The following is a 17,253-nucleotide window of genomic DNA, read 5'->3' as shown; positions in this document are numbered from 1 at the left end:
TAACGGCTCTCACTGTGGTTCGCTGGAGTCCCAAAACTTTAGAAATGGCTTTATAACTTTTCCAGACTGATAGATCTCAATTACTTTCTTTCTCATTTGTTCCTAAATTTCTTTGGATCTCAACATGATGTGTAGCCTCAAGATCCTTTGGTCTACTTCACTTTGTCAGGCAGGTCCTATTTAAGTGGCAGTAATCAATCCTGGGTGCGGCTAGAGAAACTGAACTCAGGTGTGATAAACCACAGTTATGTTTTAACAGGGGGGGCAGTTTTTCACACAGGGCCATGTGGGTTTGGATTTTTTTTCCCTTAAAAAAAATATTTAAAAACTGCATGTTATGTTTACTTGTGTTATCTTTGATTAATATTTAAATTTGTTTGATGATCTGAAACATTAAAGTGTGACAAACATGCACAAAAATAAAAAATCATTAAGGAGGCCAACACTTTTTCACACCACTGTAGATAAAGTGCTATAAAAGAAACACTTAACCGTGTCTTTTAGGTGTTTTTTTTTTCCACTAGTCTGAAAAAACACTTTATGAAACACCAAAAAGCTCAATCTCAAACTTGACAGGTGCATACATTTTTTTTTTTTGCCTGCAGTGTCTTCCCTTAATATAACAACATTTAATATATTTAAGTTTTAAATATATTACATTTTTTTTAAATAAATTAAAAATGTGTAAATATATAGGTGCTTCTTTATTATTTTGTACAGTTCTCTGATGTCCATTTACAATGTTATCAAGATTTTTACATAAAAAAATTTCATAATTTAGATGTTATAAGCTATTTTCTTTCCTGTTTTAACCCCCCTCATCAGAACGCTCTGTTTGAATAGGTGTGGCGGATTGTAGATTCAGAAGTAAACGCCCACTGCTATGATTGGCTTATAATTTGGAAAAATGACTTCATCCAAAAACAGCATTATAGAATTTATTCAGAACTTTCTTGTCTTGATTTGTTTATTAACCTCTGAAGTGAAATAATGGTGGAGATTCCCTGGCATTTAAGCTCATCACACAGCATGACATCATCAGACTCAGGGATTGCTGTGAATCGTGACTACTGTGTAATTGGGGCAGAACTGCCACAGTTCAGATGAAGGTGTTGCCGTATTGCAACCCCCCCGTTCACTTTCATCCCAGATCGCAGCCATGGTGATGACGGGGAATCTCCACCGTTCTCCTACTAATGAAGGCACATGGATGAAAGCCATTCATCTTCTGTACATTGAAAAAACACGTCCAGATGCCCCTGGAATAAATTCTACTAGACTGTTATTGATTGTAGTTGTGATACGGTGAAGCCGTAATGAAATATCTCAGCGGTAAGTTAACGGTTATGTCATTTATGATTAATGCTTTGAACAAAACCATGTTTTATGAAACTCTGCCTTTTCATCAGAAAAGCTGCAGATGTCGGGCTTTAAGTAATGCTTTCTTTAAAATTTGACTCTTCAGATTTCAGAGCCTACAAATTCATTTCTAAACCGTATGCTGAGCAGAGAGACCATTACGAGGATTACATATAAACGTAAGTGTCCGCAAATACTCATGTACTTTGTTAATGTCAGTGCTCTATATACACTCGGCAACTTTTAAAGGTTAGGATTAAATTGCTTTTATTAACATAAATTTGAATTAATTGAGTTAATTTTGTTAACATTAAATTACATTTGATTGGATTGCTTGCATCTGTATTATAAAGTCAAGTGTTTTTTTTTTTCTACAGTCTGAGTGTGAAATATTGCTTCTGCAAGGCCTTCATAACTTTTAATGAAAAAAGACAGGAAAAACAAACTTGGCTTTGTATTACCACCTGGTGGTCTTGGATAAGAAGTGATATTTTATTTCTTTCAGTATTGCTATCAGAACAAAAAAAATAATAATAGAGATACGATAATATCCTCTATTGAACTGTAGGAATGTTGACAGCTTGGAGTGATGAAAGCTGTTGAATATTTCATTGTAAGTGTGTGATTTATCTCAGCCTGTCGACTCTTTTATACTGTCTTTTTTCAGATGATGCATATTTACTGATGGGGCTCGATATTGAGGAGTTGTATCCCGAAACCTCCCGTTTTATCACATATGAAGGGTCAATAACCATTCCACCGTGCCTTGAGACAGCAACCTGGATATTAATGAATAAGCCAATTTACATCTCACAGATAGAGGTGAAATGCTGGAAATGCTGGAAAATATTGCAAAAGCATGTTCTCCAAAAATGTTACAGTTTAACTGTTTTATGTTTAATTGTATTTTATAATGTAATATATTCCTGTGATGGCAAAGCTGAATTTTCAGCATTCATTACTATGGTCTTCATTGTCACACGATCCTTCAGAAATCATTTTAATATGCTGAAACATTTCTTCTTGTTATCAATGTTGAAAACAGTTGTGCTCCATATTTTTGTAGAAAGTGTGATACTGTTTTCATTCTTTATTCTTTCATATATAGACATTTCAAAAGAACAACATATTTTGAAAGATAAATATTTTGTAACATAAATATAAATATGTTTTTACTGTCAATTTTAACCAATTTAATGCATCCTTTCTGAAAAAAAGCTGAGAAACTATTGATTAATTGAAAAAAAATCTTACTAGTATTATATTATATTAATTATTATTTTGTATTTAGTGCTGTCAAATTGAGTAATCGCAATTAATTGCATCCTAAATAAAATTATATTATATACAAAATTATATTTTATTTAGTACTGTCAAATCGATTAATCGCAATTAATCGCATCCTAAGTAATATACAATTATATTATATTATAAATGTTATTATTTTTTGTTTTATTTTATAATATTATAAATTTTATTATATTATATTTAGTGCTGTCAGATCATTTAATCACAATTAATCACATTTTAAATAAAATTATATTACATACCAAATTAATAAAATATATTTTATTACATTTAGATCTGTCAAATCGATTAATAATATTTAATTTATAATATTATAAATTTCATTATATTATATTTAGTGTTGTCAGATTGATTAATCGCAATTAATTGCATCTAAATAAATAAAATTAAAAAAAAAATAAAATTAAATAAATAAATAAAATTATATTATATACCAAATTAATATAATATATTTTATTATATTTAGTTCTGTCAAATTGAGTAATCGCAATTAATTGCATTCTAAATAAAATTATATTATATACAAAATTATACTATATTATATTATTTAATTATATTATATTTAGTGCTTATTATATTTATCATGTTATATTAAATGCTGTCAATTTGAGTAATCGCAATTAATCGCATCCAAAATAAAATTATATTATATTATATTATATTATATTATATTATATTATATTATATTATATTATATTATGTAGTGCTGTCAAATCGATTGATTGCAATTAATCACATCCAAAATAAAATTATATTGTATTATATTATATTATATTATATTATATTATATTATATTATATTATATTATATTATATTATATTATATTATATTATATTATATTATGTAGTGCTGTCAAATCGATTGATTGCAGTTAATCGCATCCAAAATAAAATTATATTATATTATATTATATTATGTTATATTATATTATATTATATTATGTAGTGCTGTCAAATCGATTGATTGCAATTAATCACATCCAAAATAAAATTATATTATATTATATTATATTATATTATATTATGTAGTGCTGTCAAATTGATTGATTGCAATTAATCGCATCCAAAATAAAATTATATTATATTATATTATATTATATTATATTATATTATATTATATTATATTATATTATATTATATTATATTATATTATATTATATTATATTATATTATATTATATTATATTATGTAGTGCTGTCAAATTGATTGATTGCAATTAAACGCATCCAAAATAAAATAAAATAATATATTATATTATATTATATGGAGTGCTGTCAAATCGATTGATTGCAATTAATCGCATCCTAAATAAAATTATATTATATACCAAATTAATATATTTTATTATATTTAGTGCTGTCAAATCAATTAATTGCAATTAATTGCATCCAAAATAAAATTATATTAAAAATTTATATTATATTTAGTGCTGTCAAATCGATTGATTGCAGTTAATCGCATCCAAAATAAAATTATATTATATTATATTATATTATATTATATTTTATATTATATTATGTAGTGCTGTCAAATTGATTGATTGCAATTAATCGCATCCAAAATAAAATAAAATATTATATTATATTATATTATATTATATTATATTATATTATATTATATTATGTAGTGCTGTCAAATCGATTGATTGCAATTAATCGCATCCTAAATAAAATTATATTATATACCAAATTAATATATTTTATTATATTTAGTGCTGTCAAATCGATTTATTGCAGTTAATCGCATCCAAAATAAAATTATATTATGTTATATTATATTATATTATATTATGTAGTGCTGTCAAATTGATTGACAGCACTTCGCGATTAATCGCAATTAATAGCATCCTAAAAAAAATTGTGTTTACACAATATATATGTGTGTACTGTGTATTTTTATATGTAATATGTATATATTTATGTACTGTGAATATTTATATATAAATACACAAACATGTATATGTTTAAGAAATATAAATAAATATACACAGTACACACACATATGTAAACACAATCTTTTATTTTGGATGCGATTCATTGCGATTCATTGATTTAATAGCACTAGTAATATTATTATATTATATTATATTATATTATATTATATTATATTATATTATATTATATTATATTATATTATATTATATTATATTATATTATATTATATTATATTATATTATATTATATTATATTATATTGTGTTATATGATATAAATTTTTATTTCAGATGCAGTCCCTTCGTCTTCTCAGTCAAAACCAACCGTCTCAGATCTTCCTCAGTATGGGTGACAACATGCGGCCGACGCAGCCACTGCACCAGCGCTGCATCCGCACCAACATCAACTTCAGTCAGAGACGGGACTGTCCTAACAACCGTGTGCTGAGGCCTCAGTACAGAGGTCTGTGTCACACTTCCCATCATTAACATACTCAAGCTTTGTGACACGAACGCACTGCTGCATGCATGCTGTGTGCCATAAAGCGGAGCGCTCTAATTAGACACTTACGATTATTGCTCTTGAAACAGATGGAAATTACACATTTGTCTTCATGACTAAGTGTTGTGCCTCACAAAGAAAGTTTTCTGACAGCACATTCTCTACTTCTGTTTACAGTGAATGAATGGCTTCTGAAATAACAGCTTGACGTGGATTAGTTACTACAACAATCTGGTAATAGCTGAAGAATATGGCCAACAGACAGAGGGAAATGGGATACATACAATGAGATGAAGACTTAACAGAGGACTCTTCAATATAAAAAAAATATATATAAATATATAATTACTTTTATACTTGTTTATATGTTTATAACAATATATATCAAAGACATTGAACGCAGTTGCTTTAGACTATTCAGTCAGACTGGTTCTCAGTGGCTCTTCAGCTCACTCTTGAGGTACTGTCTGCTCTTGTTGTTTGCATCCGAACAGCAGGAGCAATCAAGCCTTGTTGCAGCGAATGGAAAACTACCTTTGCTCTATGCACAGGGATTTAAACTTTACTTTGACACGAGGCAAACAAAAGGATTTCAAGCCTATATCTTGGACTATCTGGAGCATGTTGCCTTCTCTACGTAAGTGTTTACAGTGCTAAAAGAATTGAGTGATATCTGCCCAATAAATCTTTGAAGTGGCCGTGGTGAATGTTTCTCTTCTTTCAATGTTTTTGAATCTTGGGTATCATGAAGATGCAGAGTTTAATGCCAGTGGATTGCCAATAAAATTAATGGATAATTTGGTCTGCTGAATGTTGCTGAATAATGGTATAACAACTGTTGGCATAGAGCTCAAGCTTGGATTTATGATATAAATATATAGGGTGTTGAATGTGTAATAGAGTGTGGATTTAGCATCATACACTGCTATATTTGTTGAATTTCATGAAATCGAAATACAGTTGGGGTCAAAAGTTTACATACACCTTGCAGAATCTGCAAAATGTTAATTATTTTAAATAAGAGGGATCATACAAAATCCAAGATATCCACAAGATAAAATAATAGTTGAATTTATAAAAATGACCCTGTTTGAAAGTTTACATACACTTGATTCTTAATACTGTGTTGTTACCTGAATGATCCACAGCTGTGTTTTTTATTTAGTGATAGTGGTTCATGAGTCCCGTGTTTGTCCTGGACAGTTCAACTGTCTGCTGTTCTTCAGAAAAATCCTTTAGGTCCAACAAATTACTTTTCAGCATTTTTGTGTATTTGAACCCTTTCCAACAATTACTGTATGATTTTGAGATCCATCTTTTCACACTGAGGACAACTGAGGGACTCATATGCAACTATTACAGAAGGTTCAAATGCTCACTGATACAGAAAAAACACGATGCATTAAGAGGCAGGGATTAAATTTTTTTGAATTTGAAGATCAGGGTAAATTTGATTTATTTTGTCTCCTGGGAAAGTATATATAAGTATCTTCTGTAGCTTCTGAAAGGCAGAGTACCGGCTCTTAATGCATAGTTTTTTCCTTCTGAAGCATCAGTGAGTGTTTGAACCTTCATGTAATAGTTGCTTATGAGTCCCTCAGTTGTCCTCAGTGTGAAAAGATGGATCTCAAAATCATACAGTCATTGTTGGAAAGGGTTCAAATACACAAGAATGGTAAAAAACCAAATAATTTGTGGGACCTGAAGGAATTTTATGAAGAACAGCAGGCAGTTTAACTGTTCAGGACAAACAAGGGACACATGAACAACTATCACGAAAAAAAAAAAAAAAAAACACAGCTGTGGATCATTCAGGTAACAACACAGTATTAAGAATCAAGTGTATGTAAACTTTTGAACAGGGTAATTTTTTATAAATTCAACTATTAATTTCTCTTGTTGACTATGTAAACATCTTTTATGTGAAATATTCTATTCAGGTCAGTATTAAAGAAAAAAATAACATGCATTAATTAAATTATTAAATTATTTTCATTTAATGTAAAATTCTTTTACATCTAAATGTACATTTTTCCATAAATATATAATTTAAAACAAGATCTTACACAGATCTTTATACTATTTTTATACTAAAAAGCACAGATTTTATAGTTATAAAACATACAAAAATTAAAAGAGAAATCTGAATTATTTTAAAATATGCCACTAAAACTTTATTATTATTATTATTTTAATTTGATATCCTCCTCATTTTTCCATGAGAGTGGATGCTGCCATTTGTAAATTTGATTTGTCATCCGCATCCAGCTATTTTCAGCTGTACAAAACAGCATTTTTTGGTGTGTCTCTTACCACATTATTTTAAAGTATTCTCTTAATTATGAACACACTGGTTTGTAGTGCAAACAGTTTTACCGTTTACTGCACGTTGTTATTCTCGGCTAATGAACTGGAAGTCACTACAGTGGATACACTGACTAGACTAGAGTGAAAGAAAAAATATATACATATTTGTAATGCTTTTGCAAAGTTTTCTACTGCTAACCAATAATATTGTGAAACAACAATTTACAATGACTGTTTTTTATTTTTAATGTATTTTAAAAAGTGGTTAGTTCACATGATTGGCAGCCATTACCTTAATTATTTAAAAGCATCCTTGTTAAAGAATGGTACATTTAATCAGTATGTATTTATGACCAAGTTGGTCAGTTTTTGCTAAATCTACTTCATTTGGCGCCCATATTATCTCCCTCAGGCCTCCTGCCTTCTGGTCAGTATAATATTAGCTTATGGCCACTAGGGTGCAGAAATGTGCTAGAAAATTCAGGTCAGATGCTGCTCAAAATGTGTCACATCCTGGCGGAGCACCATTGAGGGAACAAAGGAGCTGGGGGTGAGTGTTCGCTAACGTTGTCTATTTAATTCCAAATTATTGGTTTCCATAGCTATCTTTTTATCCCATGCTATAATGTATCAACCATATCAATTTAAAAATGCAGTTATTTTATACGTTTCAGGATTTTAATATCTTAAACGTTTGTCCGACTTTAGCTGTAGCGTTAGCCAGCTAACGTTAGCTAATGCTGTTTCGATAACAACGGGTTGTGTTTGTAAAATCTAAGATATTAAAAGCTTCTGAACACGTTTAACACAATGCAAATAATTTTAAAAGATGTTCTCCCTGAAATGCGAAGATAAATTGTATTTAATATGGTTTCACTGTTGTGTTATTCAGCTAGCGTTAGCCAGTTTCATTCATTGATATTTTGCATGTTAGCATCTTCACCGACTCGCTTTCATGTTATCGGGATGCTTAGCTCGCCAAGTACAACACCTTTACATTACATTTCGTCTTAATAACCACAATGTGTGATTTTTCTCCAATGTAGCTAGTTTTACTACATTTATCTTTTAATAAACCTCTTGGCGAGCTGCAAGCTCACTCGCCTCATTGTGTGCGCCATTATCTGCATTCAGTGCAGGCCTGATATCCACAGTTCATTATAAATCCACATCTTAGTTATTGTTATTAATAACAATCATACAAACTGTGGCCATGTTAATCAAACATCGTCTTAAATTTTGCATATAAAGCTAATCAGGTGGGTGTACTGCTGTTAAATGTCTAGAAAATGCCAGTTTGATCAAAAGGCAGGTTGATATGGTTATGTTTGCAGCTTGTTCCAGTTGTTTTATGCACATATTAAAAGCATGCCTATTCGTCTAATAAGTTTTTGCCCTATTACAGAACCAAATGATGGGGATAGCCTGATATCCTCAATCCTACAAACAAGATGTCAAGTAAGAGCACATTTCAACTGATTGATTAGGCCACTTAGTTAGACCCCCTTGAAGCCCACCCATCTTTATCAGATCTTCAGAAATGACTATTAAAAATGCTTTATTATTCATGTATTTGATATATTACTACTTCCTTGAATTATTCAGCAAATGTGTAAACATGGGTGTGCTTATCCTGATGTAATTGACAATAACATTTCTGGTGTAAATGAATGAATACATATTGAACTGATGCAGGTGTGACGAATAAGTAGGCTTTACCACTGATTGGTAATTTTGATTGAAAAAAGAGTGGATTAATTTAAATTTTCCTTCTGTTTCACACAGAGCGGCCACCCTATGCCCCAGCCCCCACCCCCGCCCCCACAACAGTAAGTAAACAGAACATGCCAATCATCCACATGGCCCCTCCCCTCCATCACCCAAACATGTACCATAGGTTTTCTTAGAGAGGAGAGGATTGTGGGAAGGACACAGTATCACATGGGGTGGCTTTTGCTATATTTTTATGCAGTTTTACTCTGAAGGTGCTTGTATTATGAGGCTCTATCAATCCGTACGGTGCTGAGGAGGCCGCTTACTTTAGGCTTTGAACGTGTTTTTTAATGAATAACCATTAGGGCTGCACAATATTGAAAAAGTGTTATTGCTGTTTTACTTCCATTATGAAAAAAAAAACCAGACGTTTTTGATTATTTTAGTTGATTATTCTAGAATGATTGGGGTAATTTTAAGGAGTAGATATGTGTAGAACAAAAAATATGTTTTAAAAGTTGACTTTAATCTTAAAGGGTTTTTTGTGAACCATCTATTTGGAGCTAACTGGTTTGCGAAAGGCTTTGGGATATAAGGGTGTTCGCACTTGGGTATACTCTCTGTATCTTTTACATTGGCCACATTCTCACTGTTTTTGACCTATTCAATATGTGACCCTGGACCACAAAATCAGCAATAGCCAAAAATACATTGTATGGGTCAAAATTAACAGTTTTTATTTTATGCCAAGAATCATTAGGATATGAAGTAAAGATCATGTCCTATCGCATATATATCAAAACTTAGTTTTTGATTAGTAATATGCATGTCTAAGAACTTAATTTGGACAGCTTTAAAGGTGCATAATTAATTTTCAGAAAATTGACCCCTATGACCAGGGTCACATTTTTGTTCACATTACAAAAATGTGAACAAAATAAGAATGTTGTCGTAAACAGTACTATTGTCGTTGAAGAAAAAAAAGAGTATTTATTTTTTTAAAAATATAATAAAGCTTTGAAGCTAAAATATTTCTCTTTAGGCCTTTTTATTTTAATTTTAAATTAAATCCAGCTTTTATTTTGATGATTTGCTTGCAAATAAACATGTTCTACTTCCACATGCTCATAGTGAAGCGTAGTATAGTGTTCATTTATACACACGCAGCTCATGATATGCTGTTTCAGTGGTTTGTTTTCTTTGACGTTACTTGAGCTGCATGAGTGCAAATGAACACTTTCACTTCACTCTGAAACCCACATTTGATAATCTCACTGATATGTGACTCTGGACCACAAAACCAGTCATAAGGGTCAATTTTTTTTAAAATTGAGATTTATACATAAGGCTGAATAAATAAGCTTTCCATTGATGTATGGTCGAATTTGTTTAGAATAGGACAATATTTGGCTGAGATAGAGCTATTTGAATATCTAGAATCTGAGGGTGAGAAAAAATCAAAATACTGAGAAAATCACCTTTGAAGTTGTCAAATGAAGTTCTTAGCAATGCATATTACTGATCAAACATTAAGTTTGATATATTTATGGTAGAAAATGTACAAAATATCTTCATGGAACACGATCTTTACTTTAAATCCTAATGATTTTTGGCTTAAAAGAAAAATTGATATATTGATCATTTTGACCCATACAGTGTATTTTTGGCTATTGCTACAAATATGTCTGTGTACATTCTGTGGTCATAGCGCAATTCTAATTTTATTTGGATAGATTCTGCAGCCTTAACTTTATAGACTCCAGATGTTAAACCTTCCTGGTTATTCATTAAACACTGTTTGGAGCATTAATTGTGTGAGCCTTCTTTGTGCTTAGGCTTTCACATATCATATAATCATTGTTCATTAAAATAGATGCCGAGAACCGTTCGCAGTAATTTAGCATTGATGCTTTGTTCCGAACGCATCCTTGGAAAACTTGAATCCCTTCCGGTTTAAATATTTGATCCAAATCCCTATTAATTACTTTTAGCGTCCCAGAATTGTTATTTTTGTCAGTTTAGACATTATTCAGGTCATACGCCACCGAGAGATTTGGCTTGAATACTTCCGATCCGAATCCTTAAAGTTAACAAAGCCTTCTAGCACCTCATTACGTCCCACCACCACCACCCATAGTGCCTGTGGCTTTGCTACAAATGGATGTAGATTAATGCCAGGGTTGTGCTGCTATCAAAGATTGCTGCTTTTTGCATGTTTTATGCAAATCATGACAGAAAACGAAAACAGGTTCTCCTTTTCATTTTTTTTGTCCCTTCCTCCCTTGTTTGTGTCATTTCTCATTCGTGTTTTGTCTCATTTGTCTCCATCAGCAAATGCCCACCACCCCTGGGTTTGTGGGGTACAACCCATACAGCCATCTGGCCTACAACAACTACAGGCTGGGAGGGAACCCCGGCGGGAACAACAGGGTAATGGTAGGACCGGTGCCAACTAGGGCCCTAGCGACAGCCGAGGGACTAAAAGCCCAGACGAGAGGACGCTAAAGCTAACTTACACGGCCTGAATATGAAATAGAGAAATGCTTTGCTCTTACACTGTACAGACTCATTTCATAGAGTTGAAGGTGTCTGTCGGGTAGTAGAATCAAGTCTCGGGTAGTTGTGTAGCTCTCAACTAGTAGCTTCCATAATTCTCATGCTTCTGTGAAGCACTCACTCTCTGTAACGTCTGGATGAGTGTGATTGACGCTGTATGAATCATATAGAGTGGTTGCTTCTCAGAACTGTTCCCCTTTTCCCCCGTCGGCCATCCTGTCACCTCATCATGCACAAGAGCTAACAGCCGTTCGCTCGCATGGCTGTAGATGCCCGTGCCAAACGCAGCAGCTTGGCACGGCTTCTTAGCAAGCTTGAGGCATTTTAGCTGTTGGCTGGTTTCATCCAAACCTCTGCAGAATCATTTCTGGACGTTAAAGACAGTGGCTTTGTGTACAAAAGACCTTAATGCATGGCCTTGTCAGCGTAATGTTAATGTCCTGTATTTGGTTTGCCATTTAGGTACATCTCCCGCCCCCCTTGCGAAGCGCTTCACACTGTCATTGTTTCTTTCAGTCGTGCTTTTTGCCTCCTGTCTCTTTCTCTCCATAGTGCTCCATTATGACAGCTCACTGTTTTCTGTGATGACCATTTGTGCCCTTTGTGATCTCTAACGCCCGGCGTGGGCCTCTTTCCCTCTCCCACAGAACTCCTCAGGGATCACCGTTCCTAAGCCGCCCAAACCGCCCGACAAGCCGCTGATGCCCTACATGCGGTATAGCCGGAAGGTAAGCAGGAAGGTAAGACACCCACGGTGTCTGCTTTTACTGCTTGTAAATTGGAGAGCGCTTCTGCGATCAGCTTGAAGGCTGAGGGGCGGTCAGTGGTCTGATTACGCCCCTTCAGAGGGTAGATCCCAACATCGCTTCATTGCTTTCTTCTCGGCAACAAGACTGGGAAACTGACATCTTTTTGTTTCTGATCTTCTCGTTTGAGAATATAAACTCTGTGCTCCGTTTCCTTTCTGTTGTGAGCAAGTATTTTCAAAGATAAACCAATTAGGTTTGTTAAAAGACAAGTTCACTCCAGAATTAAAATTTCCTGATTTTACTCATCCAAGATGTTCATGTCTGTCTTCAGTCGAAAAGAAATTACGGTTTTTGAGGAAAACATTCCAGGATTTTTCACAGTATAATGGACTTCAATGGGAATCAACGGGTTAAAGGTCCAAGTTGCGGTTTCATTGCAGCTTCAAAGGGCTTTACACGATCCCAGCTGAGGAATAAGGCTCTTGTCTAGCAAAAAGATGTCATATTCTAAAAAATAAAAATAAAAAATTATAAACTGGGATCATGTAGAGCCATTGAAACTGCAATTTGAACCGTTAACATTTTGATTCCCATTGAAGTCAGGAAATTTTATTTCAGGGGTAAACTAATCCTTTAATGCTATTTGAATTTGTAATAGATTACTAATTTTAATATTTAAAATTCAAACATATTTACATTCTAGAAATGATCAGATCAATTCTTTTTCTCTCCTGTGCTGCATTCATGCTTTAGCTCTGGACAAAAAAGTAGGCAAAAATTGGTGCTCTTTCTCTATCCTTTTTGGCAAAACGCAACCCTCTCCGTCCAGGAATCCACACTCTGTGTCGACTCTGAACTGACATTTGTATTTTCTTAGGTTTGGGACCAAGTTAAAGCCTCTAATCCTGACCTGAAGCTATGGGAGATTGGGAAGATCATCGGTGGCATGTGGAGGGACCTCACTGATGAGGAAAAACAGGACTATTTAAATGAATACGAAGCAGAGAAGGTTGGTCTCTTTTACTTTTTTTTTTTTTTTCTCGCTGTGAGTGAGATTTGAGAAGTCAAGCACTAAGCAATTTTTTTCCCCACAGATCGAGTATAATGACTCTCTGAAGGCCTACCACAACTCTCCAGCCTACCTGGCGTACGTCAACGCTAAGAACCGTGCGGAGGCAGCTCTGGAAGAAGAGAGCAGACAGAGACAGTCGCGCCTAGACAAGGGCGAGCCCTATATGAGCATCCAACCTGCTGAGGACCCTGATGGTGAGCTATTGACGTCTATATGACACGTTTGGATGGCAAGAACATAATGTGACAATTTATATAAATGTTATTTAAATAGAAAGCCCCCAACGTTTTCTAAAACATTGAATTTCAAAATATTTTATATACTGTAGCTAATAGGGAAAAAAATAAATGCTTTTTGGTTCATTTTGAAACAGTGGCATTTTTAAATAATCCTTTTTTAAGCGTAAATGTGCGTTCACACAATATTGGCTAAAATTTTCTGTCAGAAAAAGGTCTATTGGCTATTGTGAACAGTGTAGTGCTGTAAGAAGCACAGCTCCAAGCAGCTTTCTGTTGGTCAATGTATCAAATCTCTGGCTTCCTTGAACCTGTTTTAAAGTCTAAATGAGGAAATCTTTCTCCCTCATGCTAAATTCCCAATTGCATGCATTCCTGCTAAAATGATTGGATTCTGCCCATGAACAATCGCTAAAAATAGTGTTTTTACAGGTACCATTTATTGAGCCCTATGAAATCAGTTTTTTTTTTCTTTTTAATAGGGATGAACCGAGTTTTTGGCAACTGAAATTACCGAATAAGTAAAAAGGACAAATAAATTATACCGAACAATGATGTGACGTGATCACGTAGAACACTTAAATAAAACACTTCGGCCCAGTGTTTAGTTTTGTTCAGCTTAGGCCAAGAATTTTCATTACGGTGCGTCCCTACTTTAAAAAAAATTTTTATTATTCCATACACTGTGTTAATAGTTTTTCAAATGTTAATCAAAAATTCATTTAAATCATAAAACATACACTATTTAAACAGCAGTTTATTAAAAGTTTAACAAATTGCACTAAGCCCCCTTATTTATTTTTTCTTAAATTTAGTTAATTTTTTATCATTATTTCCCATTCATTTTCTAGATTCCATTTTAATGGTTTTTAATTAAAAAAATAGAAATATGTAATTTTTATATATATATTTTTTACGTTTTGCTAGTAAATACTTTTTCTGATCAATATCCCTTAAATGTTTTAAGAATAATTTTATTATTAGTAGTAGTACTATTATTACATTTAAGTCATATATTTCTGTCAAAGATTCTTAAAGCAAACCAAACCAAACTTTTATTTTGAGTAGTTGCTGTGAACACTTAACTTTCTGTTTGTATATATATGACGATATTTCTCCAAAGGAAACAGAAAAATGCTTATAAAGTGACTCTCAGAGCACGTCTACACTGCTCATTCATTCACACAGAGCCATGCAGAATTCATATTTAAATAGTCTGTTTGTGGCTCAATATTCATAGACATCGTGTTTTGATTTCAGTGTACTGACCTACTTTTGATTTATTCATTCCAAATTTAGCAAATTCCGTGTTGTACAGTAAATTCCATTTTGATTTGAAACCATTAATCTGTCTGCATTTTCCGCATGACCGAAATCATAGGGCCATACATTTATTAACATCCATGTTCAGAAGCTGAGTATTTATAGTATTATATACTATTATATATATAAAGTATTATATACTTTTTTTAGTTTAAACTTAGCTCTTAGCAAATGCCTGAGGTTTAAATATGACAAAATGATTTTGGATATAAACATGTATTATGACCTTGTGGGAAGTAAACTACCAGGATTTTAAATTCTGAGTTTATAATAGTAGAGGCATTCAGATTTCCTTTTATAAGCCTCCAGCTGAGAAGTAATTATCTCAATAATTACTTCAGATAATTATCTGAATGGCACTGAAGTCTAAAAGGAAGTTCTGAAACTTGTGCATTTGAGAAAAAACACTCTGGTTGTTCTCCTTTGCTTGCTTTCAAATACGAAATGTCTCTGTAGACTATGATGACGGGTTCTCCATGAAGCACATAGCGGCAGCTCGTTTCCAGAGGAACCACCGGCTCATCAGCGACATCCTGAGCGAGGTTGTGGTGCCTGATGTTCGCTCAGTGGTGACCACTGCTCGCATGCAGGTCCTCAAACGCCAAGTCCAGTCCCTCATGGTGCACCAGGTATGTTAAACACACAAAGACATACAACTCAAGACTATTGCACACATAGTTTAATCATCGTTCCTTGATTTCCAAACAGAGGAAACTTGAAGCAGAGCTGCTTCAAATCGAGGACAGACACCAGGAGAAGAAGAGGAGGTTCCTGGAGAGCACAGACTCCTTCAATAACGAGCTCAAACGGGTGTGAAATTCAGTTTGATCGCTGAACTAATAGCCCTTTAGTGTTTAGCCTAAGCTCAAATGCCAAACGCGCTGTCAGTGATTGATGTGCGGCTTGTTTGTTTAGCTGTGCGGTCTGAAAGTGGAGGTGGACATGGAGAAGCTGGCAGCCGAAATGGCTGCTGCAGAGGAGGCGGCTCGCCGGAGGGCGGAGGAGAGAGAGCGCGAAGCAGCAGAGCAGGTGGAAAGAGCCGCTCAAGAAGAGCAACAGCCTGCCGCCGGCGCCCAGGCCAATGCCAACCCAGAGCAAACCTCTGCCAGTGAGGCCAAGGATGGAGAAGACAAACCCACCCCTATGGAGACCGGTCAGACCTCTATCCATTATGTTCTCTAAACTTTGAATGTTCCACAAAAATAGATAAGTAGAAGATGACTGATCTCTGGTGTTTGTTTGTTTGTTCTGTAGAGTCTCTGGCTGAAGCTTCTGAAGGATCTCAGGAGGCTGAGCAAGGCACCCCGGCTGCAGCAGGAGACAAACCGGCCCAGCCTGAGCCTGCAGAGGGCGCTACAGATGAGGGCACCAGCGACAGCACTGCTCCGTCTGAGAGCAGCTCTGGACCCCCAGCAGAACCCCAGGCCTCAGACACCCCTGAAGAGCGCCTGCCCACCCAGCCACAATAACCCTTCATCTTCAGTTCATTTACAAGTCTCACTTTGCTGTGTGTAAAGTCATTTGACCTCTAGGATTTGTAATCCTATGACTTTGCAGTCAGTCAGTCAGTGAGTGAGAACAGTGGAAAAATTGCTTTTTTTTCCCTCCACCCTAAATGTTCCACAGTGAAATGTTTTGGAAGGACAGCAGAATCTTAATTGGCGCTCCACACATATTCATTCAGGCACATCCGTTTACTTGATCTAGCCCTTGTGTTACAAGCCCACTTGAGTATTCTCAAGCTTTATGGTCATTTAAAAAGCAGTTTTATCATTGTAAACTGGGCAAATGTTGAGTAAAATGGAACACTTGCATCCTGCATTCAAATGCAAGGCTATTTGCTGTCGCTTACCATGTTTTATCTACCTGTGGCACGATTGTTTTATGGTATATCCTTGTTTCATCCTTTCCCAGTTTAGTTGAGTAGTCTGTGGGTAGTAGTTTTTTTTTTTTTTTTCCCCTCATCCTAGTTTTTTTTTTTTCTTATTTTTTGTACTTAAAATAAAGCCATGCTAACACATTATTTTCCAATGCAACAGATTGACCACACAGAGCAGATATCTTCATGGAATGGTATTACATTAAGCCTCTGGATTATTGTGTTTTTGTATTGTTGGAAGGTATTCCCTCAATAAAGTGATTTCTATGTCTGTTTTAAACATCTGCTCTGTTTTGTCTTTTGCTTAGTGATTTATAG

At 34.1% G+C, this 17,253-nt stretch overlaps 2 protein-coding genes across 5 annotated transcripts in view; both read left to right on the top strand.

Annotated features, from left to right (window-relative positions):
• Window positions 1-5,792, top strand: part of ca10b (carbonic anhydrase Xb) — a 34,804-nt gene extending 29,012 nt beyond the window's left edge. The window contains exons 6-9 of the mRNA XM_073835084.1: window positions 1,466-1,538; window positions 2,027-2,181; window positions 4,890-5,061; window positions 5,278-5,792. Coding sequence (XP_073691185.1) covers window positions 1,466-1,538; window positions 2,027-2,181; window positions 4,890-5,061; window positions 5,278-5,300 — 423 coding nt within the window. The 3' untranslated portion in view covers window positions 5,301-5,792. The remainder of the gene's footprint in view (window positions 1-1,465; window positions 1,539-2,026; window positions 2,182-4,889; window positions 5,062-5,277) is intronic.
• A 2,120-nt stretch (window positions 5,793-7,912) lies between these two features.
• smarce1 (SWI/SNF related BAF chromatin remodeling complex subunit E1) lies at window positions 7,913-17,139 on the top strand. 4 transcript variants are annotated; one of them, XM_073834759.1, is made up of 11 exons: window positions 7,913-7,957; window positions 8,813-8,865; window positions 9,193-9,236; window positions 11,452-11,550; window positions 12,324-12,416; window positions 13,303-13,434; window positions 13,520-13,691; window positions 15,513-15,685; window positions 15,765-15,866; window positions 15,972-16,209; window positions 16,311-17,139. In XM_073834759.1, exons 2-11 carry the CDS (start codon window positions 8,859-8,861, stop codon window positions 16,523-16,525), a joined length of 1,275 nt encoding a protein of 424 aa, XP_073690860.1. In that variant the 5' UTR covers window positions 7,913-7,957; window positions 8,813-8,858; the 3' UTR covers window positions 16,526-17,139. The 4 variants fall into 4 exon arrangements, with proteins under 4 accessions (XP_073690860.1, XP_073690929.1, XP_073691001.1 ...); XM_073834828.1 differs by having other exon boundaries at window positions 12,324-12,404; window positions 16,311-17,138; XM_073834900.1 differs by lacking the exon at window positions 11,452-11,550.
• The last annotated feature ends 114 nt before the right edge of the window (window positions 17,140-17,253 follow it).

This window comes from Garra rufa, chromosome 1 (assembly GCF_049309525.1).
Source record: "Garra rufa chromosome 1, GarRuf1.0, whole genome shotgun sequence".
Taxonomy (NCBI): domain Eukaryota; kingdom Metazoa; phylum Chordata; class Actinopteri; order Cypriniformes; family Cyprinidae; genus Garra; species Garra rufa.
Note: the sequence above shows the minus strand (reverse complement) of the source record. Positions and strands in the feature narration are given on the sequence as shown.

Coding starts and splice junctions, on each gene's coding strand:
- smarce1 (XM_073834759.1), top strand. Junction 9,237..11,451: donor CCACCCCCGCCCCCACAACA/GTAAGTAAACAG, acceptor TGTCTCCATCAG/CAAATGCCCACCACCCCTGG. Junction 15,867..15,971: donor TCAATAACGAGCTCAAACGG/GTGTGAAATTCA, acceptor TTGTTTGTTTAG/CTGTGCGGTCTGAAAGTGGA.